At 44.1% G+C, this 24,066-nt stretch overlaps 1 protein-coding gene across 1 annotated transcript in view; it reads left to right on the top strand.

Moving 5' to 3' along the window:
* Nucleotides 1-24,066, top strand: part of Ttl (tubulin tyrosine ligase) — a 27,924-nt gene extending 3,858 nt beyond the window's left edge. The window contains exons 3-7 of the mRNA XM_051183412.1: nt 6,984-7,216; nt 10,927-11,062; nt 11,673-11,942; nt 16,219-16,362; nt 20,771-24,066. Coding sequence (XP_051039369.1) covers nt 6,984-7,216; nt 10,927-11,062; nt 11,673-11,942; nt 16,219-16,362; nt 20,771-20,882 — 895 coding nt within the window. The 3' untranslated portion in view covers nt 20,883-24,066. The remainder of the gene's footprint in view (nt 1-6,983; nt 7,217-10,926; nt 11,063-11,672; nt 11,943-16,218; nt 16,363-20,770) is intronic.

Raw genomic sequence — 24,066 nt, 5'->3', positions numbered from 1 at the left:
TCTGCAATTCATAAACATATATGAATAGTCAGATAGCATTCACATAGAGACACTAGGAGATGGGAGTCAATACAAAATGGTCTTTTTCCTTGCTGCTGTTTCTTTTGAACTTAAGAGCTTGGGTGCATATGGTAGCATCTCTATTTTTCTTTGGATGTGGTGGTTCTTCTGGTTTCCCATTTTTCTTCTCTGGAATGGATTTTCTTGATTTAGCAGCAACTCCTAAAAGAGTGAGGCTTCCTAAAGTCTTTGTATGTTGTATTTTATTTTGTTTGTTCATTTGTTTGCTTGTTTGTTTGTTTTTCCAGACAGCATTTCTGACTGTCCTGCAACTGGCTTTGTAAACCAAGCTAGCTTTGAATTCACAGAGATTCTGCCTGCCTCTGCCTCTCAAATGCTGGGATTAAAGGTGTGGGCCAGTACTGCCCGGCCAACACATTCTTTTTGTGTTTAGAATGTAAAAGACCAGGACTGGAGAGATGGCTCAGGAGTTAAGAGCACACATACCGCTCTTCCTGAGGACTTGTGTTCAGATCCCGGCACTCACGATACACAGCTCACAACTGCCTCTGACCAGCTCATCTGGCCACTGCGGGCACCTACACTCTTTGGAATGTGAACATACCCACACAGAGAAATAAAGACAAAAGTAGAGTTTTGCTTTCATAAGTAGGAAGCAGAGGATGCTATAAAAATAATAGTGCTTTGCATATTTGCATATTCAAAGCTGTAATGAGGCAGAGAGAATTCATGACCTTGGACAGCACCACTCTGACTCCCAGTGTCCTATATGCAAAATGGTCTTAGAAGGCTGTGGCAGTACCGATTCTCTGACCCAGAGTAACATAATATGTCATCTGTAATCACCATTATCATCAACTTACTTTGTTATCTAAGTTTTTCTGCCAGGGGCTATAGCAATTCCAGGAGACACTGGCTCCCTTTTGCAGTGTGTCTGTTGTGACTGTATGGATTGAAGGGATACTAGACACTTAGAAGGTGATCTCTCATTTTGTGGGATAGAATGGCACCTGAGGAGTGGGGGCATCAACTGTGGGTTTGAGGCCACAGCAGTTTATACTGAGCCAGGAGGGTTCTAATCTGTACAAATAGGGCAGTATGGCCAGGCTTGCCTGAGAGGGCTTCCCAGAGCCTTGATAGGGTTCTATGCTGCATCTTAGACTACCTGTTCCTTCTTCCTGTCACTTCAGGGAGTATCAGAAATTCATGAAGAACCTATGGCCACAGCCTAGAGCCCTTGAAGGACTTTTTTTTTTTTTTTTTATCTCCTGGCAGGGTGGCAGGCTTTTTCTCTTGAGTGTTACTCCTGTGTAGGTGTGGATTAACTTGCAGTTGCACAATTGCTTTCTAACCTGGCTGCTGAAGGAAGGGAAGAATGCAAAGGTCTTCATGCAGAGCTTAGCCGTGGCTCTGTACTGGAAGTTAGGGATTCCAAACCAAGACCACCTTACAAAACAGCACTGCCCAACAGAAACAGGATGCTAGTCACGTGCAATTTTAGACCTAAAACAGCAAGGCTTTGCCATCAAGTCAATCTATTTTATTTAAGTGAATAAATCCAGATTATGGAGGTGCTGGATAGTTTTATGTCAACTTAACATAGCTAAAGTCATCTAAGAGGAGGGAGCCTCAACTGAGAAAATGCCCCCATAAGATCTGGCTGTAAGGCATTTTCTTAATTAGTAATTGATAGAGGAGGGCCCAGCCCATAGTGGGTGGGGCCATCCTAGGACTGGTGGTACTGGGTGCTATAAGAAAGCAGGCTGAGCAAGCCAGGAGGAGCAAGCTAGTAAGCAGCACACCTCCATGGCCAATGCATTAGCTCTCACCTCCAGGATTCTGCCCTCACTGCTTTTGATAAACTGTTCTTTGGAACTGTGAATGAAATAAGCCCTTTCATCCCCAAGTTGATTTTGTTCATGGTGTTTCATCACAGCAACAGTAACCTCAACTAAGTCAGTGAGGGTAAGAGTGTAGCTTATTGGTGAAACACTTCCTTTTAATGTGCAATGCTTTGGGTTTGATCCCCAGCTTTATGAAAATTAGCCCCCACAAAAACCCACACCCTAAATTATATTCTTTTAAAGATGTTATTAATATAAAAAATGAATTATACTTTTTTCATTCTGTCTTTGAAATCTGATACATATTTTAAATTTGTAGCATGTCCTGGTTCAGAGGTCACATTTTCACTAGAAACCCTTTAGCTAAATTTAAATTTCTTAAACTATGGTTGAAAAAGTAGATTTAGAACCGGGCAGTGATGACGCATGCCTTTGATACTATCACTTGGGAGGAAGAGGCAAGTGGATCTCTGTAAATTCAAGGCTGGCCTGGTCTACTGAGCAAGCTCCAGGAAAGGCTCCGAAGCTAAACAGAGAAACCCTTTTCTAGAAAAAAAAAAAAAAGAAAAAGTAGATTTAGGGTTAGGATGTGGCTCTGTTGGTAGAGTGTTCACTTAGTAGACACAACAAAGTCCCAAGGAGGTCAGCCTGGGTTACATGAGACTCCACACACACACACATACACACACACATCAAACAAAAAAGTAGATTTCTGTACCCAAACTATTCCAACTTTTGGTTGGAACTTTCTGTTCCAACAAATTGTTCCTTCCCTTTCAAAAAAAAAAAAAAAAAAAGTTTTAAGTAACTGGAAACTGGATCATCAGGCAAACCTTTCCTTTAATATTCATATATATATTGGCAAAATGGATTCATTTTAAGAAAGATTGACTTGAGTTCGAAGTAAAAGCATACATTTGAAAAAAGTTCACATTAACTGTATCCCAATTATATGTCAGCAGATTTTGTTAATATTAGATTTAAAGGGGTAGTGAACATATTGAAAAGTAACTTTAGTATAATTTTGACATATTTTCAGTTTTTTAGTTTTTCAGCCAACATTCAAAACACAAATACAATATGTAAAATCATTATTATTAACATGATATGAAATTGGAGCACAAGTTATGTGTACAGTTTCTTCCTTGGTGTATACATTTAGCTCATGTGTGTGTAATATGAATATATGTGAGATTGTGTATAACACTGCCATTTAAAAATCTATAAATTTTGAATGAACTGATGGCTTGCTGGGTGAAAATGATGACCTGGCAAGTATTTCTACTTCAAGAACATAAGCACTGAAGTTAAGATGTTTTTACCTCTCTATCAGAGTATTGGCAGAAAACCCAAGGACTTGGTCTTCTGTTGCATTTTTTAATAGTTTCATGAACTGGTGATTCATGTGACATGATGTTTACAAGTGTATACTGAGCCATTTGGGCAGCTGTGGCCATGATACTTTTTATAGAGTACGCCTGAGAAAGCAAATGTTTCTAGTTTGTGTAGTCAGTTGCAGAGAAGCAAGTGCTTCCAATATGTACCATATGGTGGAATGCAGTAGAAAAGGAAACATGTATCACCATCCCAGTAAACCGTTCTGTCTGTCATGACAAACTAATTTTTTACATGTGGATGATATTCTTTGACAGATACAAAATATTAAAAGATGCCTACATCATGAGTTCAACATTGTTTATTTAGGCTGAACTTCAACAATATTTTTCCATATAAGCATACCCAAAGCATTAATTGGGCAGCATCTGCTTATATCATAACTTCTTAAGGCTAAGGAAAACGTCAATATTTTCAAATTTTTCAATTAATTTTTGATATTAGAGTTTGTAGCCAATGACTACTTGGGGATTAACTATACAACTTGAGAAATATCTGTCTTAGTTAGGGTTACTATTGCTGTGATGAAACACCATGACATAAAGCAACTTGGGAGGAAAGGGTTTATTTGGCTTACACTCCCACATTTGTAGTCCATCACGGAAAGAAATCAGGACAGGGCAGGGACCTGAAGGCAGAGACTATGGAAGAGTGCTGCTTGCTGACTTACTCCTTATGGCTTGCTCAGTCTGCTTTCTTATAGAACTCAGGACCAGTAGTCCAACCTGCAATGGGCTGGGCTCTCCCCCATCAATCACTAATTAAGAAAATGCTTTATAGCCAGGTCTTACCATGGGTATGTTTTTTCATGTGAGGCTCCCTCTCAGATGACTCTAGCTTGTGTCAGTTGACTTAAAACTGGCCAGCATAATACTTTTCGAGCTTTTTTCTTAAAAGAATTTATGTTTTTCATCTGTCCATATACAATGGTTTTCTTTTTGCGTAAGAAAGGAAGCTATTTTGTGGCCAACTGAAGTTCCAAGTTTAGGTCCTGTTAAAAAGTTATTGGCAGGTCAGGGTGTGTGTTATAGAGTTATAGAGGGCTTTCCTAGATGTGGGAGCCCCTAGGTTCTGTCCTCAGCACTGCAAGGGGCAAAGAAATGTTTAAGAATGATTTTGTTCAAGGATTGGTGAGACGGCTCAGTGGTTAAGAGTGCCTTGCAGGGGATATACGTTTGGTTGCCAGCACCCATAGGGCAGTTCACAATCATGTCTACCCTACAGCTCCAGGGGATCCTATGCTTGCTCCTGACACACGCACTCACAAGTGCACTTACACACAGATACACATACACACACACTTAAATGTAATAAAGTAAGTCTTTTAAAAAATAATGTTTTGGTTAGGTATATGATCTCAACCACTAATAGTATTGATTCTTTCTTGACTGTGGAGAGAAAATTGCTCATCAAATATCCTTCACTGAAACTGTTGTGAGCCACCATGTGAGTGCTGAGAACCAAACCCAGGTCTTCTGCAAGAGCAGCAGTGCTCTTATCCACTGAAGCATCTCTTAACACCAATATTTATTTTTTTAAACCAGAAAAATAGTCACATTCCACCTTAGATGCCACTCATGGTGTGCATAGCTAGCTTCCCTTACTGTATAATAAACACGTAACATCTCATCCAAGAACAGAAAATAAGCATTGCTTGAGCTGAATTAATCTGCTGTCCCTGGATAGGACAGCGATGCTTTTGTGTACGCTGGTAAAAACAGCACCCACGTGTGACCCACGTGTGACCCGAGCGCTGCAACAGGGTGATAAAGGAAATGCATCCTGTTAAATCAATCAGGTTATGCTTACTGGAAAAATACTAGTACAGTGCATCAGTCTTCTGATATATTGTTTATGGTTTACTTCCTGAGTCGTACTGGCCATCATTCAAATGCTTGCGGCTTGCATGTGACCCATGATGACCGTTTAGGACAGTGGTCAGAGCTGAACATCTGGGCAGCTAGAGGTTTGTTGGTTTATATTTCTTAGTCTCTTTGGGTTGAAGACACTTTCAAATCCTGTTTGTTGTTAAAGTGGCTTTATTTAAAATCTGGGTGTGGTGTGGTATGTATGAGTGTGTACACACATGTTTTGGGGAATGTTTAAATAACCATGGAGGCCAGAGAATAATCTCAGGCCTCAGGTGTCATTCCTAAATACTTTCCACCTTATTCATTTGTTTGTTTTTGGCCTGGCAAGGTGGCAAAGGCCTTTAATCCCAGCACTTGAGGGGTAGAGGCAGGCAGATCTCTGTGTGTTCAAGGCCAGCCTGCTCTACAGAGCAAGTTCCAAGATAGTCCGGGCTACACAGAGAAAACCTGTCAGGAAAAAATGTCTTGCGACAGTAGGATAAGCTGGCGGCCAAGAGGCCGCAGGGATCTGTGTGTCTCCCACTCCCAGGGATTACAAGAGCACGTCACAGCACACTGCCTTCTCTGCGGGGGCTGGAGATCAAGTCAGGTCTTCATGCCTACACAGCAAACATTTTACCCACAGAGCTATCTATCTCCCCAGCCATTCCATTTTAAGTCTTAATTTAAAATGGTGTTTTTGGTGTTTGCTCAGACTGAGTTTTGTAGGCGAATCTTGATATAGAACTCACATGAGCAGTTTTCTAGACACAAGAGTGTGTGTAGCTTCAGAGAGGCCCGTGCTTGTTCTGGCTAGACCTTGGTGACTCCAGGTCCTGGAGATAGGCTTAACAAGAGAGTTAGTGCATCCTGGGTGGACCTCACACGAGTGTGATGTAGGAACTTTACATCTCTGTGACTCCGTTCTTCATTTGTGAAGCAGGTTCTTGAAGCCCCAGCTCTGCGAGCAACAGGAGAGCTGGTGTGGTGAGAAACCCTCACACGTATGTGCCTCGCCCAGGGCCTGACTCTATTTTCTGTGGTATGATGTCGTTCTGGAAGCAGAAGGCATTTCCTTAGGTCTGCGCCTGCGCCTGACCTGTGTCCCATCAGAAGGGTTCCATCTTTATTCTGTCAGGATAACAGCCGAAGCTAAAGGCAAGAAATAAAGGACTTAAAAATAGTGTTTGGATGATTTAGACTGAGTAATCAAGCAGATAGTGTAGTTTTTCTCCCCTCGATTTTTCTCCAGCTGCACCAAGATAGTATTTTTGCTAGTTATTCAAACATTTTTCTCTTGTCTCACTTTTTTTTTTTTTTCCCCGATGTAGACGAGGTTGGCCTTGTGTTCTAGAGATCTTCCTGGAATGCCAGGATTGAAGACCTACATTTTTACTTGGATCTATCTAGTACAACATATTGGTTGAAAGGTGTCAGTTTAGGATTGCACTGAGCTTTTATAGAGATACATTTCTGAGCCTTGTGGGGTTTTATTGTTTATTTGTCTCAAGCCAGGGTCTCTTGTAATTCATGATGGTCTCAGACCTTGAATGCCTGACCTTCCTTTTTGCACCCCTCAAATACTATAATTATAGGCAAGCACCACTAAGTCTGGTGTGTGTGGTGCAGAGGGCCCCACATTCCCAGGCCACCATGAGACTTTAGCCAGGATGTGGCTTTGGAGTCACACAAGATAGTGTGATGCATTATTGGAGGTGTGTCCTTAGAAATCTGTCCTTCCAGCCTAAGAGTGAATAGAGAAGAAACCAGACTGGGTGTTGGCTTCTGGGAAAACTTTGGAGGAAAGCAGCAGCCCTTCTGAGCAAGGTGACCACTCCCTGGGAACAGAGACTGACCCTCTGTCATTTGCCAGGCTAGTCAAGACCAGTCCTGAGCTGTCTGAATCCAGCACATGGTTCCCAGAGTCATATGTGATTTATCCAACTAACCTCAAGACGCCAGTCGCTCCAGCCCAGAATGGCATCCAGCTTCCAGTCAGTAACACCAGGACAGATGAGAGAGAATTCTTCCTGGCTTCTTACAACAGAAAGAAAGAGGATGGGGAAGGCAATGTTTGGATTGCAAAGTCATCAGCCGGTGCCAAGGGTAAGTTACATTGCCACCTTCTGTCACTTGTGGGATCCTCTTCAGCATCATTCAGTGGCACACTGGCTATTAGTGATGCATTCATTTTGTTGTTTTGAGAGTGGCATGGATGCCAGTGTGTACATGTGAAGGTCAGAGCAGATCTTTCAGGAGCTGGTTTTGCTTCTACTATATGGGTCCCAGGGACTGAATTTGGATTGTTAGGGTTGACAGGAAGTACCCTTACCCACTGGGCTATTCCACAGGCCCTAATTGATATATTGAGATGAATGACTCCACTCAGAGTCATCACAATCAGAAGACTGTGTCCAGTTTGTTTCTGGAAAAAAAATTTTTTTTGAGATAGGGCCTCATGTAGCCTAGGCTGGCCTCAAACTCTGAAAGTGACCAAAAATGACCAGAAACTCCTGACTCTGAGTGCTAGGATTATAGGCATGCACTCTCATGCTTGGTTTTATTGGGTCCTGGGGGTAGAACCTGGAGCTTTATGTATGCTGGGCAAATACTCTACCTTCCAAACTTTGGCCAGAGCCCTTTAAAGATTTCTGTAGCCTCCTGAATGCTGACGGCCTGAGTCCTCACTTTAAGCTCTGGGTTCAGTGGTACCGTCCCTCATTCCCTCATGTCTTTAGGAAGCCTTTTAAACTGACACACAGAACTTTTCATATCCTTCCCAGCTTGTCCATCTTAGCCTGCTGCATCACATCCTATTTAGTGTGTGATTCCATTGCCCACCCAGTCTCTGAAGTCCCAAATCCCAGATCCCTCCTTTTCTTGATAGTCTCTACCAAGTGCAGTAATGCCACACCGGGGCTACCTTCAAAATACATCCAGGATTAGGTTCTTATAATATCTACCACTACCACTCAAAATCAAAGCCACCAAGTTCTCTAGCCAATTGCTGCAATGTGACCCTCAGCCAGCTCTTATCTTGCCAGACAGAGTGATGATTTAAAAATGTAAATCTGATCATGTTACTTCCTAATGCATTTAGGATGGCTCCAGAGTCCTGGTGGGAGCCCACCCCATCAGATACTTCCTGGTGTCTCTGATGTCATTCTCTATTCTTGGCCTTGCTCACTGTGCTGTAGACACAAAGACTTGGATCCCTCAAATACACAGATAAATTTTTCCTCTACACCTGGAATATGTCTCCATCAGCTCAGACATTGCCTTGTCAGAGAAGGCTCTTCTGGTCTGCAATGGCCTCTACACCCACTGCTTTCTGTGTCTTTAGCCTGCATGTACTAATGTCTTCTAGGGACTGTATCACATCTAGCCATTTCCTTGACACTTTATAAGCCTCAGTAGACACAGATTTATGTCTTGTTTGCTTCTGTACCCTCCACACAGGCACTCAATACCTGTGTGGAGTGGATGCCTAGAAAGGGATAAGGCTCATAGTATCATCTCAGGCTTAAAAACCTGCAGAGTGGAGACAGGCTGTGACCGAAACCATAGAACTCAGTGGAGGAAGTGTGTCAGTTCCTGGTCTGCAGGGTTACTGTGACTCCAGTTAAGAACTCAGCAAGGTTTTCCTATAGCGTCTGAAATTCACATAGAAAAGGCACAGGCTATATAGTATGTTCAATGATCTCTAAAAAGATAAAGTAGAGCCATTCACTCTACTCAGCAGGTAAGATTAAGGCATACTGTATCCCTGTAGTGCCCAGGAGACCGCAGTGTGTCAGAGGGACAGAAGCCTGAACTACAAAACAGGACTGGTTACTCGAAAGTAGACCCAAACATATATGTCCACCCGATTTCTGACAGATGCAAAAGGCATTTGTCTTTCTTCTCCTGTTGCTGTGAGAAAACATCCCAGCAGTGCACCTGAAGGAAGGAAGGAAGGAAGGAAGGAAGGAAGGAAGGAAGGAAGGAAGGAAGGAAGGAAAGAAGGAAGGAAGGAAGGGAGGGAGGGAGGAAGGGCCCGTTTTAGCCAGTCCAAGGCACCATCCGTTGTGGCCAGGGAGTGAGGGCACAGGAGCTTGAAGCAGCTGGTCATATTGTCTCTGCAATCTGAAAAAGAGAGCTTTCCCCGGGGAGGAGCCATGCTGCTGCCTCCCAGGTACCAAGATTACAACAGAACAGCCAATGCCTGCCTGGCTTTTTACATGAATTCCAGGGATCTGCACTCTGGCTTCATATTTGCAAACCATGTGCTATCCCCAGTCCTACCTTTCTTTTATTGACAGTTGTTGTCAATTTGATGAACTCTAGAATCACCTGGGAGCCTCTGGGCACCCTGTGCAGGGGGGTTATCATGACTACGGTATCTGAAGTGAGAAGACTCATCTCACTTGTGAGTGGGCCCACTCCCTGGTCAGGGATTCTGGACTGTGTAGATGGAAATGGGAACCAGAGCAAGCTGGCTAGCCAGCCTAGCCGAAATGGCAAGCTCTGCTTTCAGCGAGAGATCCTGTCTCAATATTTAAGGTTGAAAAGAGCAGTTTAAGAAAGATAACTGGCATCAGCCTGGGGTCCCTGCACACATGCACATAGTGTGTGTAGTGGCATGCACATGTGCACCCCCATGTATGGAAATGTTAACACACACATGCATTATGTACACTCATAAACATGCAAAAAAAAAAAAAAGGATAAACATTTCAACAAGAGGTGCTATATACAGTGCATATTCACAGGAAAAAAACCATTCAACATCATAATCCATCAAGTCAAACCTAATTCATAGTTCATGTAAAAGGTAAAACTAAAATTGGGTGAGAGAGTGGCAACGAATCTTTAAACATGATACCAATAGTGTTAACCCATAAGGTCAAGAACTGAGAAATTAAACCTCATCAAAATAAATCTTTCTCTGTGAAATTTTTTTTTTTTTGAAAACTTGTTATACTGAGAACACACAAGTGGCCTTGTCCTGTGTGATGAAGTTCATACTGAATGTGCAGGGATGCAGGTCCATAGAGACAGTGGGTTACTAGTGGTGAGGGGCTAGGGAGAGATGATGAAAATGTTCTAAAAATAGATTCTAATGACTGTTGAACTCTTAGATATACTAGAAACCATTGAATTACAAAGTTGGCTTTTCTAGGGAATTGTATTTCGGTAAATTGTTTAAGGCTGTGTCTCTTGTTCCCATTGATAGACGGTTCCCATGCCCTTGATCTTCTCTATTGTGCTGCAGGGCACACTGCCTTACATCTGTGCCCTAACCTTTGTGCTCTGGTATCCTCGCCTTCTTGGCATTTCTATAGGGCATCATCTTCAAAGTGAATCTGATGATCACAGACCATAATCCTTATTATAACCAGTAACCGGTGACAGTGATATCTTAAATGACTCAGAGACAGTTTATATAAAACTGAAATTTCGAGTCAGAGAGACGGTTAGCCGAACTTGACAACCTGAGTTCAATCCCCAGAACCCCCAAGGTGGAAGGAAAAAGCCAATTCTTTTGACCTCCACAAAAGCAGTATGGCATGTACATATACGCACAAAAAAATAAATAACTGTAATATGTTTTAAAACTTGAAATTTCATGGCCTGCCAAGTTAGTATTGAGAGCACTATATAGAGAAAGTTAATGGGATGACCCTGGATGCTTTTGGCAGGGAGAGAGGAAAGTGTGAGGGACAGTGGAGAGGTAAGGAGAGTGATCCAGGATCAGGCAGGCCAGTGAATCCCTTCTATGGATCTTTTGGTTCCCTCTGGAATGAGCTGGTGTCTGTGCCACTTTTGTTCGTTAGGTGAAGGCATCCTCATCTCCTCGGAGGCGTCAGAACTTCTGGATTTCATAGACAACCAGGGTCAAGTGCACGTGATCCAGAAATACCTCGAGCGCCCTCTGCTCCTTGAGCCTGGTCACCGCAAGTTTGACATTCGGTAATGTTTGCTGCCCACAGCCTTGGCCTCAGCCATCTTTTCAGAATGTGTTAGGGCCAGTCGAGAAGGTGATGTGACTTCAGTGGAACATTGTATCCAGCGCGTTGCCACACAGCACAGCTGAGCCTCTCATCTTTGTTGCTACTTCTGTTTGAGTTCTTCTGTGTAGAAAATGTTATTGAGATTGTAGTACCAGTCAAGATGTAGAAAGGCAAATGTGTATTGGTTAACCTCAAACACATGCATAGCCTTCAAGATTGTCTATTTCTAAAAGGAACTCAATCCTCTCATTACTTGTGGTGACATACTTCATTTGCCTCATTATGGTGCTAATCCACTATTTTGGCTAACTCACGATTTGCCTTACATAACTCTAGAACCTTTTCCTTTTCTTCACTGTCCCATTCCTGTAAAAATGCAAGCTGTGTGCCAGGTGGTTGTATACACATTTAATCCCAGCAAGGAGGCAAGCAGATATCGTAAAAGGAGGTTTCCAGGCCAGCCAGGACTTCACAGAGGACCCTGTTTCAAACATAAATAAATAAATAATAAAATAATAATAAATCAAGATGTGGGGATTGAATAAAACTGTGTGTTTGTTGGCTTGCAGAAGCTGGGTCCTGGTTGACCATCAGTATAACATCTACCTCTATAGAGAGGGTGTGCTCCGAACAGCTTCAGAACCATATCATGTAGATAATTTCCAAGATAAGACCTGCCATTTGACCAACCACTGCATTCAGAAAGAGTTCTCAAAGAACTATGGGAAATACGAAGAAGGGAATGAAATGTTCTTCGAGGAGTTCAACCAGTACCTAAGCAGCGCTCTGAATATCACCTTAGAAAGTGGCATTTTGACGCAAATCAAACACATAATAAGGTAAGTTCACTGACCCTTTTTGATTTATCTGTTTCTTCTTGCCAGAACATTGGGTGTTTATGCCTTTTAAGAGATTCTGTCACACCGTCTAATTGATGGGCAGAAACCATTTATAATTTTCCTTTTATCATCTGTAGACTCTATGATGATGATACTTCTTTTGTTCAAGGTATTGATAATTTTTTTTACTTGGCTGGATTAAATCTTTTTTTAATCAATTTTAGGCCGTATTAACTGGTTTTTTTTTATGATTTTTATTATTGTCTCTTGTCTGCTCTTTGGGAAATTTAATTTTTGTTGTTGTTGTTGTTTACTCTTTATTCAAGGTAAAAGGCTAGATAATTGATTTGAGATGTTTCTGTTAAAAAAGACAAACATTTGTAACAATAAATTATTCAATGTCTCTATTTCTTCTACATTCCGGAAATTATATGAGGTTGTGTTTTTATTTTTATCATATCAAAATTTTTTATTTTCCCTGTTGCTTACACCCTGCCTTGTGTGATATCAGCAGTTTTTCTTATTATCCTGTTGTTTGTGGATTTTTCATAATCCCATTATAATAGCCATAGGGACATTGTGTGGTTTCACTTTTTATCTATTTTTATTTTTGCAGGTGTAGATATGTGTGGTTTGTGTGTCTGTATGTGTGTTCACATGTATATGTGTAGGTGCCTGTGTCCATGTGTGGGTTCACATGTGTGCTTGTGTAGGTAGAGGCATATTGAAGGCAGGGTCTCCCAATTGAACTCAGAGCTCACTGATTTCATCTGCTCTAGCTAGCTGTAGGGATCCTGTCTGCATATCTTTTATTTAATAGTATACATTGTATCTGTATTTACTGCTCCTGATTTATTTTAATGTCTTTTCTCCCCTCTCGATTCATTTCTTTGTACACCTAGAAGGTGTTTTTTCTTAGTGTCAGTACTTTTTATTATAGGTTACAAAACCTAGTAATTTTAAAAAGTGAAGTATAGTACCCCAAGATGTGGTTCAGTGAGTTCATAGTCACCTAATCATGGCCATACTATCATGATATAAAATATCGATAGTGGGCACACTCCTTTGATCCTGGCACCTGCCAGACTGAGGCAGCGGGATTGGGGGCTCCAGGCTAGTCTGGGCTATATAATGAGGCCCTGCCTCCAAAATAAATAAACAAATAAAGACATAAAAAGAAATAAAATAGATTTCGCATCCCCAGGGATTCCTTTTAACTCCTTTAGAATAAGAGTCCTCCACCAAGGTAGCCTTCCTTTTCCATCTTTATCGCTACAGAGTCATGTCTGCTTGTCTTAAACAGTGAAATGGTTCCTGTCCCCATCACGACACTGTATTTATCTACACAGCAGTAGTATTTTTTTTTTTTTTTTTTTTTTTTTTTGTCACTGTGTATTATTCCATTGTGTGATATTCCAAAGTTTATCCCTTCAGCAGTTGACAGACGTCTGGGTTTTATTCCTTATATGTTAGTTTTGTTTTTTCTTAGTTCTTATGTTTTAGACCTATCCTTTGTCTGGAATTGTTACATGTCACGTTCTCTGGATTTTTACACGGAGGAGGAACCCCAACTTCAGGCGCTGTTTATTGGGTGCTTCCCCACTGCCTGCAGTCTTCCCTGCCCTGCAGGGGTGCTGTTCCTGAATGCTGCTCAAGGCTCTCAGCTTTTCTTTCCCTAGCCAGCCCCCATGTTGACTCCTACTCCAGCTAAAAAAAGGTGTACTGCCTGCAGCCTCTAATGATGAAAAACCCTTTCCTGTGGATTATTCATCCTAACCTCCCAGCAGATAAAAGGTTCAGTTTTGTGTGTCTGATTGCAATGCCTGTGTTTTTATCCTTTTCTGTTGTTGCCCCTCTTTCATTAAACTGCTAACCTTTGCTTAATTATATTTTAAATATATTTTAATTAAAACACTTTTTTTACATTTTTATATATTTTCTTCTTATTTTACATATCGATCCCAGTTCCCTCTCCCTTCCAGCCTCCCATGCCCACCCCCCCCACACACCCTGTCCCATCCCCCTATCCACTCCCCAGAGAGGGTGAGGCCTTCCAGGAGGATCATCAAAATCTGTCAAGTCATTTGGAGTAGGGCCTAGGCCCTCCCTCATGTCTGTATGCTAAGGGAGTATGTATCCCTCTATGGGGAATGGGCTCCCGAAGTCCTTTCATGAACCAGGGATACATCCTGGTTCCACTGTAATTAAAACACTTTTTAAGTGAGCCAGGCATGGTGGTGTGTTTGCCACTCTTGAGGCAGTGGAGCTTGGGAGGAGCTAGACAAATGTCGCGTACAGTAGCCAACTTTATTCAGACAATTTATATTCTGAGGGTGAAGACAAGTCACCTGAGTAAAGTGTACATTCACAGGACAAGCCACAAGTGGCAAAAACATGCTTTTTCATAAGGTATATAAACAAATAACAAGAGCCAGCTATAATCGAGTAATCTGAAATAAACTAACCTCTACCTGTTACAACTGGGAGGAGCATGAAAACACATTCCAAGAATAATTCTGTGTTTCGAATAAACTGAGGACATGGACTCTTGTTTTTTTGGAGTTTTCGTACAAGCACTCAGAATTCTCACATGACTTCATTCTTGGATAGTGTTCTGACAGTGATGCACGTCTTTAATCCCAGCAGAGGCAGGTAGATATCTATGAGTTTGAAGCCAGGCTGGTCTGCATAGAGTTCCAGGCAATCAGGGAGACACAATGATATCCTGTGTCCAAAACAAGGACAAAAAAAAAAAAAAAAAAAAATCACTCAAAGATATTCTTTCATAGAGAAAATGCTTTAAAATGTTAATAGAGTGCCTTTTTCTTTTCTTTTTTCTTCACTCCTCCCTCCCTGGTTTTGTTTGTCAGGGTTTTTATCTTGTCTGTTTTAAGATTTTTTTTTAATGTGTCTATCCTTTTATCTTTATGTGTATGCCATGTGTGTGCAGTTGCTGGCTAAGGCCAGGATAGGGCATCAGGTCTCTTGGATCTGGAGTTATAGGTGGTTGTAAGCTGCCCCAGTGTGGGTGCTGGGACTGTACCTGAGTTCTGTGGAGGAGAAGCCAGTGCTCTTACCTGCCAAGCCAACTCTCCAGCCCATTGTTTGTTTTGAGACAAAGTTTATGTAATCCAGACTGTTTTTGAATTCAAGAACCCCCTGCCTCAGCCTCTTGCGTGCAGGATTACACTGTGTTCCATTAGGTGGTGGTGGCACACATCCTGTACATTGACACTTTCATGCCTGCTTTTAACATAATTTGGTCATACTCACCCGTCTCCATTATCCTATCTTATTAGTCTTCCAAAGTTTTTGTCATGTTGTTTTTTAATTCCTGAGTAATATATGTGTGTTTATTGGCATCAATGGTAAAGAATCCAGGCATGCTGGTTCGTGAGAGCAGTGTTTATTAATGGATGCCTGGAGCCAGCTGTGGTGGTGCATGCTGGTAGGATTTGCCGAAAGAGGTGAAGGCAGAAGGATCACAGGCATTAGCCAGGCATGGTGGTGCACACCTTTAATACCAGCACTCAGGAGGAAGAGGAATGTGGATCTTTGTGAGTTCGAGGCCAGCCTGGTCTACGGAGTGAGTTCCAAAAAAGCTGTCGGTGCTAATAAGAATTTTGTGATAGATTTTAATGCCTAGTTTGAATACTTGTAATCTTAGATGTTCCATTAGCAGTAGTTGGCAGTAAATCTAGAGCTAGCAAGAGGAATCAGTGCTTCCTGGATCCTCTGCATCCTGCTTTACCAAGTATCAGTCCACTTTTCACAAGGCAGAATCCAGGGATGTGGTCTGGGGAGCTGGCTCAGTTGGCCATGTCATCCCTGTGCGAGCATGAGGACCTGAGGTCCATCCCGGCACCTATGTTTAAAGCCTGGTATAGTGACTTGAAACTCCAGCACAGGGGAGGCAGGCAAGTGTCTGGGGCTCACTGGCCAGCTGGCGATTCTCATAAACAACTATGGCAACAGCTAGTGACATCTGCATTGATGGAGATGCGTGGTGACTTGGTGCTGAAGAGCTGCTTGTGGTGGGCTCTGAACTAGTAGCTTTGATCTGGAAGAACAGGATCAATGCATTCGTGCCTCACAAGTTGTCTGACAGGTAGCCTTCTCTTGAGTAATCGGTTTGTGAATTTATCCATTGAAAAAGATAAGTAAGTAGAAACCGACTTTTATGCACACTTGGTATAAGATCTTCCAAGTATGGTCTGTGTGTTCCTTCTGCCCCCACCACTCCATTCTCAGTTAGCTCTCCCTTTTTACCTCGCAGGAGCTGCCTCATGAGTGTGGAGCCTGCCATCAGCACCAAGTACCTCCCTTACCAGAGCTTCCAGCTCTTTGGCTTCGACTTCATGGTGGACGAGGGGCTGAAGGTCTGGCTCATTGAAGTCAACGGCGCCCCTGCATGTGCTCAGTAAGCCTGAACCCACCTGTGTTGAACAACTGGAAGTTGCATGTGCACCTTGGGTAGTGTGACAGGTTCAAGCATGGACCCTTTGACTGCTGTCAGGATAGCTGTCACAGTGAGGCGAGTCCTTTGGAGACCCTGGGTGGCGGGAGGGCTTAGCTGAGCCATTTCCCTGTGTGTTTATGCCACCAGGGTTTCAAACAAGACAAAGCTAGCTATGCTGGGTTAGACCTGTAACCTCAGCACTAGAGAGGCTGTGGGATCAAGGCCAACCTGGGTTACACAGTAAATTCCAGGATGCCCTGAGCTATAGAGTGAGACCCTGCTTCCAAGTAACAGCAAAAACAACCCCCCACCCCAAACTGTGAGAGAAACCTGCCACTGGGATGTTCATGTGACAAGATGAATAAGCTGGACCCTGTGAATAAGAGAGACAGTGAAATTCAAGGGCTTCCCAGGGCATCCCTGAGCTAGGATGTAAGGCAACAGGGCTCAGCTGCACAGTGGGAGACTGTTCAGAGGGACACTGGGACCTTGCTTTGTGCTGGGCTGTATGCAAGTTTAGATGCTCAGCTGAGGAGAGCCTGACCTAGGAAGCAGGGTGACATCATCCTTATCCTGCCTGGTGATAGTGTATTAGAGAGTACGAAAGGGTGGTAGGAGAGGGAGCTGGACTTTTGTGGAGGATCTTTTGTACAGGCAAACTACGAGGGGATAACCTTCTTCGTTCGTTGTTTGATGTTCTGAAGATGCGTGTTCATCATGTCAGAGCCTACCATGGATCTCATGTCTGCCTCTTGGAGAAGCTGGCGTGATTGTCCTGTGGTTTGGGAGAAAGCTCTATCCACAGGGGACAGTGTGAACACATGATAATTTAAAGGCCAGCATTTGGGGGATGGAGTAGATCATGCACTTGCATTTTTCAGTCCCCACAGCCAACAGGTGCCTGTTAGGCTCTGCCTAAGCGTCCAGGTCCCACAGTGGGTGTGGGGAAGGAAAAGGACTGGGCGAATATGGTTACAGACGGAGACAAGTGTTGTAGTAGAGAAGAGTGTCAAAGGGGCTATGACTTAACACAAGGCCTCTCGGGGTGATGGAGCTGATGCCAGGAGTACCAGCAAGAGATGCTAAGGGTGGAGGAGAGCAGGTGCTTCTTAAGTCTCCCGTCAGCATGGACAGCCTGTGTGCAGCGTTTCCTCCTGCCCCCTCTATCAAAGGCCCACTCCTCCCTCCTGATGTCTTCCCACCTTCTTCATTTCCCATGCTACCTCTCTCTCGTGCCTATGGGCTCCCATTACCACATGCCTGCATCCATTTTCCAGCTGCCTCTCCGTGAAGCCTACTCCAGTAAGTACACACACTCCCCCAGCCTGCCCTCTTCATGGACCGGTCTTTGGACTACAGCATTTTCAGGAGCTGCCTGATCTTCCTCCGGGAAGCATCCTTTGAAATGACAAACCTATCTTTAGACCCGGCAGTTCCTTTATGTCCTCATTTCCCTATGGCAGCTGCATCCCTCTTGCCGAATCTTTCTTCTCTGTGGCTTCTGGTCCCTCTATGCCGGATGGGGCTGAGTAGGGAGGCTGCAAGCAAGCTGGACTCTCTTCCTCACCAAGGATCAGGTTCTGGCACTGAGTGGCCTTTGGCCCTCTGCTCCACCTCCCCTGTACCTGTTCTTGTTAAACTTGGTTAAGCCACCAAGTTAATGTAGCTCCTGACTTCTGGACCCATGTCTTTACCTGCCTTCCCTAGATCCTGTGAGGATGTCTGTGGGTCTACTAGGAAGCCAGCCCCATCCCTTGTCCTCCTCTCCAGACTTTTCCATGGCTAAGGGAATGGAGGAGCTGCCATCTCCCTCCTTGGGAACTGGCAGAGAGCTTGCTTTCTGGCCATCCCCTCAGTCCACGAATCCTGTGGACTCTGCCTCCAGCCTCCTGTTCCTCAGTCATCTCCCATCACTGGGGGGATGTTTTGCCAAGAGCCTCCTTACCAGAATTTCTATTTCTGCACTGCCCCCATAAAATCCTTCCTTCCCAGAGCAGCCTGAGTGAGAAGGGAGAAGCCATACTCCTGATTCCACCCATGAGGCTTCTGTCTCGCCTGCCTCTGCAGCTCAACCAAAGATACCAGTCCCTGTGACAGCTCTTGCCAGCTCTGTGTGCGATCTTTGCTTTCTGTGGAGTCTCTGCTCTCCCTCACCAAGGCTCCCCTTTGCTCTCTCCAGAGCCTCGGTATTTCTTCTATTGCATTAATTGCTGTCAAACACCTAGTTGTTTGTTTGTTTTTGTTTTCTTTATGGAATGTTCACATTATGATGTCTCCAGCCTTGTTTCTCTTGGTCGCTTTTGAGTTTGTGAGCCTGACCCTGTGCCTGCTACATGGGTCTCTGTCTATATTCTTTGAATGAGCAAACCATACTTCCTGGTTAATAGTGTTTTTCACTCGCTTGCCATTTTTTCTCTTTCTTTATTATTATTATTATTATATTATTATTTATTATTATTGTGTGTGTGTGTGTGAGAGTGGGTGAGGGACACATGTGCCACAGAGTGTGTGTGAAGGTCAGAGGGCAACCATGCAGAGTCAGTTCTCTCTTCCACCTTTACGTGAGTTCTGGGGACTGAGCTCAGGTTGTCACTCCTGTGTCTTTTCCAACCGAGTGTCTCACCGGCCTCACCTGATTTACAATTGCTTGGATTTATATAAAAAATAGAAATGTCTTTCTATTGCCTTTCTACTAGCTAACAACTGCAAGCTTAAATGCAAACGATTTCTTTATAATATGTTCAACCTTACATACCAACCCAAATTCTTCTAGGGACATGATTTTATGTGTGGATCCCCTAGAGTTGGGCTTCCAGTGATGCGGGCCTGGTGACTGTGAGATACCCATGCCACACTAAATCTTCCTTGTCACCAATGTATCTACAAGTTGGTCTGGCCACCTTGAAACTGGTCTGTGTATCATTTATTGGCTCCAGCATGGCATATTTTTATACCTTGTGGTTCTTGGCAAACTAACCTGTTCACTGTAGGGCTTCCATGTCTCTATCCCTTCGGAAATGGAAGCTTGAATAATTTGGCCACCAAATTGTTGAAAATGGGGGCTTGATTGTATTAACAGAGGGGAGGGGACTGGGGATTGGGAATGGAAAGAGAAGGACAGATGAAGGGTTTTCTAAGAGAAAATGGAAGGAAGCATGGCTTCCCAGAGGTCTTATAACAGGGTGAAATGCAGATCTAGCAGCCTAGGGGATAGGGATGGGAGACAAGTTCTGTGATGGGGAGGCTGCTGGGTGGACATGTCATTGGGCAACAGGGATGGGAATGGCATAAGAGGACCTCCTCCTAGCTGGTGGGTCACAGCATCTTCTGGGAAGTAGAATGGTTAAGACTTTGTCCAGAGCAGGCTGGTCTGGACTCCTGTCCTTGGATTTGGCCACTAGGATTCCCAACACTTCCTGAGCAAGTTGGGGTAGGGGGCCCCAGTAGCCAAAGCCTCATTTCATGTTTCCTCTTTGGACCACACATCTCTGGCTTCTGCCTGCTCCAAGCTTCAATCCAAAGCAGCAGGCTCCGGTGACTGGTGCTGCCCATAGAGTCCCAGAAGGGGATCAGGCAGAGCGCCCCCTGCTGTTCTGAAGGGATGTGGTGGTGGGGGGTTCCCTCATACTCCTGCTTTGTAGTTGTAGTTGTTACTGGTCCTCAGCACAGGGCGTGGGGGGGACTCCAGTGTGCTGATTGGAACCACAGCAAATTGGAGAAGGTTAAATCTCCCTGCGGTGGCGCCTCGGAGAGACTAGAGCACACTGCTCAGCTTTCCACGTCCCCTTCTCCCGATTACCCTGAGTTCTTCTGTCTGGCTGGTCTAGGCTCTGTGCCTTCTCTCACACCCAGCACGCACACTCACTCAGTATCTTGTCCTTCCCAGACACGCTACCTCATTTCTGTCTTTCCCTGCTTTTCTGAGTTGTCATCCATTCTTTGTCTGACTACTCTCTTGCTCTCTTCTCTTTGGTCCCATCTTAACTGTCAGTTCCACAGTCTTCACTAGTGCCCCTTCTCCCTTAGAAGGTGGGGATTTTCCTGGGTGATGCCTGCCCCTCCATGCAGTCCCTCACAGGCTCAAGACTCCTACTGAAATTACCTTGTCTGCTAGTCACCAGAATTGCTTGTTTTGTTCCCATCAACGCTGCTTTAAAATAACTCAAATACTGCCTTACCTATTTTATCTGGGTGCAGAGCCTCTTGTTGGTACTTTATCTTCAGAGACAAGCTTTACAGAGGTGGACATGATGACATTTCTAGGGCAGATCCTCACTGAAATTCACTCCCCCCAACACACACCCAGCTTTGATTTTTCTCTTGCACTTTGATGAATACCCTCAGTGATATCTTTCAAAACTTATTTCAGGAAGCTCTATGCAGAACTGTGCCAAGGAATCGTGGACATAGCCATATCCAGCGTCTTCCCACCCCCGGACGTGGAGCAGGTGCCGCAGCCAGCTGCGTTCATCAAGCTGTGAAGGGTGGGAAGGTGCAGAACCACCTTGGGAAATGTATGGAACCCTGCTCCAGAGGAGCATGAGAAGACTGGACTGCTCCCCATCGGGGTATGCTGGGAACGGATGTGCGGGAAGAGTGTGTGAAGAGAAGGCAGCTGCGGGGGGGGAGCAAGAGGTGCTGCCTTCAGTATTGCAGAGACCTTAGGAGACTGATGCAAGGCACCGAGAGGGAGAAGCCAACATTTTTCTAAAGGGCCGGAACCAGGGGTGTGGTTGTGGTGGATCTCAGCCCTTGAGCAGTCTCTGGCCCTGGGTGGTACAGGGAGCAGAGCTCCCTCCTTCCCAGGATGTAGCCCAGAAACCTCTGAGGGGCGTTACCCCACCTGCTGCAGCGTTAGTGCCTTAGCTCTGTGTCCAGTGCAGCCTCGCTGGACAGATTGGACCTTAGAGCATTTTGGAGGTTGCCACATGTTCCCCGCACATCCCCTCTGCGACACTATGTCCCACTAAACTCTGGACAAGCTTGCAGGACAGCCCGTGCTGTGCACTGGCCTGTCAGTGAAGGCTTCTTGCTTGTCACCTTCCTGGTGGTGTGCGAGCAGACACTTGCCAGGGGTCCTGTGGGCACCAAACAGTGTATTTTGCTCACTGCATGTTTTAGAAACAAAAGCAGCAAGCCTGATGAATCTGCAAGCATCAAATAAGCATGAGAGAGAAAGAAAGAAAAAACTAAAACGTGGTATCTCACTTTACTTAACGGTATGGGTGGGCGGGAGTCTCTGAAGTCTCATGAGCCTCAGTTATCTTTGACTTAATCAGAGTTCTGAATGCAGCTTGGCAGTTCCTCTTCCCTTCCTCACCCGTAAACCTTCGTTATAACCCTCTCTGGGAGTCATGGAAGGTAGAATGCCATTCCCCATCCTCTTCCTCACCTCATAGCTCTCCCCATATCTGTCCTCCTTGACTCCAAGGGCCTGGAGAGACTGGTTTCATTCCAGAAAGGGCCCTGTCTGATTAAGCATGTAGGTAACAGGAGGGATACCCTCAGAATGAGGGTGTGTCCTGCCTGAGTGAAAAAGAAGCATTTTTTGGAGCTTTGCACAGCTTCCCATGTCAACAAAAGTGCACTATGAAATGTGGTTTCCATGTCATGGGTCCATTCGTATTTTATGGGCTTCTCAGGAGCCCACTCCTGAAGCAGTGGGAAGAAGATGTGTGTATTCAGTAAGAGCTGAGTAAATAGGCTCTTCTCTAGAGTGTCCTGGAAGCCACAGGGAGAGCTGCCCTTCTTCCCAGATCATAGTGTGTGCTTTCTGGTGAGTACAAGTGCTTCTTTATGCTCATCTACTTGGTATGTTCTGCAGTCAAATGGGGCTTTCTCAAAAGAGGTAGAGAAGATAGAATGAGAGGTGGGAACTTGCAGCAAGGCATGGAATGATGAAATTATTTATTACATTCGTCCATGGGTGACCAAATGTGTTACACTGAATTAAAGACTGTCCCAACTCACGGGAATCTGGAATTAAAGGGTAAAGGTGCCATGATTGCCTAGAATATGGGTAACAAAGTTGGCAACCAGAGCAAAGTAAAACATTTGATATTAAGTCAGTCTTTGAGATCCAGCACAGCTGATGGGTTAGTGCTGAGAAATGTCTGAGGGGGCAGAGAGATGAGCCACATCCTGGGAAGATGTACTCACTAGGACAGTGGAAAGTGCTGGATTCTTGGTTAGTTTAGGAGGGCCAGTAATGGAGACAGCAAGGTCTATGTATGTTCTTGGACCCAAATCCTAGGGGCATTCAAAAGTGTTTGGCTGTTGTGGTGACAGAGTTGACAAAGCAGATGTTAATAAGTCTTTATGAATCCTGACAGGTTTTTGTAATAAACTAGAACAAACCCATAACATCTGTATAAGGGGAAATGGGAAGGGTTGGGTTCATTCCTCAGACAGCTTCAACCATTTTATGCATTTACTTCCCACCGAGTAGGAAGGTTGGTTCTGTACCATTTCGTACCGTTCCATGATGTCATTGGCACAGATGGTCATGCCTGGCTCCCCAGCCAGTCTTCGCGGTTAGCTGGTGTAAGTGCTGCCCATCACTGGGGGGGGGGTTATTTATTTGGATATTGATTCCATTCCTGGCTCTGTCATCTGACTGCACAATGTCACACGAGCCAGATAATCTCGTTGTGCCTTAGCATCTTATCTCATGGAGATGTCTGCTGGCCCAGGGACTACCTCAAGGGCTTTTTGTGAGAACAAAGGAGAACAGGAAGAAGACTCAAGAGCCTTTAGTCCCAAGGTTCTCAATGCTGACTACATGCTATAGTCTCCATGAAGTTCGAAAGAAGTTGATGGCCCTTCCCACCTGTGGCCGACTGAATCAGAACCTCAGGTAACCATATGTCTTGAGTTGCCTTGAACCATTACTTTGGGAAGCAGGACAAACACATTATTACCTAGGAAGAATTACTTAAGGATTAAGGCTCAAAAAGAAAAAAAAAAAAAACTCTTTGAAGCAAGCAATTCTATAAGAACAATCAAATATCAATATAAATACTCGTAGTATAAGTATTGGCCAAGCAGTTTCTCAGTTTGCATCTCATCCAAGCACCTGGAAAATCAAACATGCTTTAATTTACACAAGCAGTTTAGTAAGTCTTTGATAGCAGCTGTATACAGACATGAACCTATAAATCTATATCAGAGTTATTCATTAATTATGGGAGAAAAGCCCCTCCCCTGACACTTGACTTCAATGGCAATTATAAAGTCCATTTTGCCAAGGATATTTAAGTGCCTCTGTGTTGTGAGCTATAGTAGAGCAGCAGCTGGTGTACACACCAGCTGACAGGGGTTTCTGTAGCTCTTTGGGATGACACTCACATGCACAGGACATTGGGGAGCACTGGAAATGGGCTGTGAGCCACAGAACCAGCCAATGTCAATGATGCTATAAAGTGTTTCTATGAACAGTTGTGGTTGTGTTCATGGATGTGGCAAAAGGAGATCTATGAACAAAAATGACAAGGTGCCAAAGTAGGTTGCATGTGGCATGTGGATGCTCTCATAAGGATTCAGTGTTGGTGGATGTGCATCCAATCCTGGACATAGAATTGCACCTAAGAGGAAATGATTTTTGAAATAAGGCAACTATATATGAATGTTTTAAATGCCTGGAGCATTAAAGTATAGATATTTCAA

Source organism: Phodopus roborovskii, unplaced genomic scaffold, assembly GCF_943737965.1.
Source record: "Phodopus roborovskii unplaced genomic scaffold, PHOROB, whole genome shotgun sequence".
NCBI lineage: Eukaryota > Metazoa > Chordata > Mammalia > Rodentia > Cricetidae > Phodopus > Phodopus roborovskii.
Note: the sequence above shows the minus strand (reverse complement) of the source record. Positions and strands in the feature narration are given on the sequence as shown.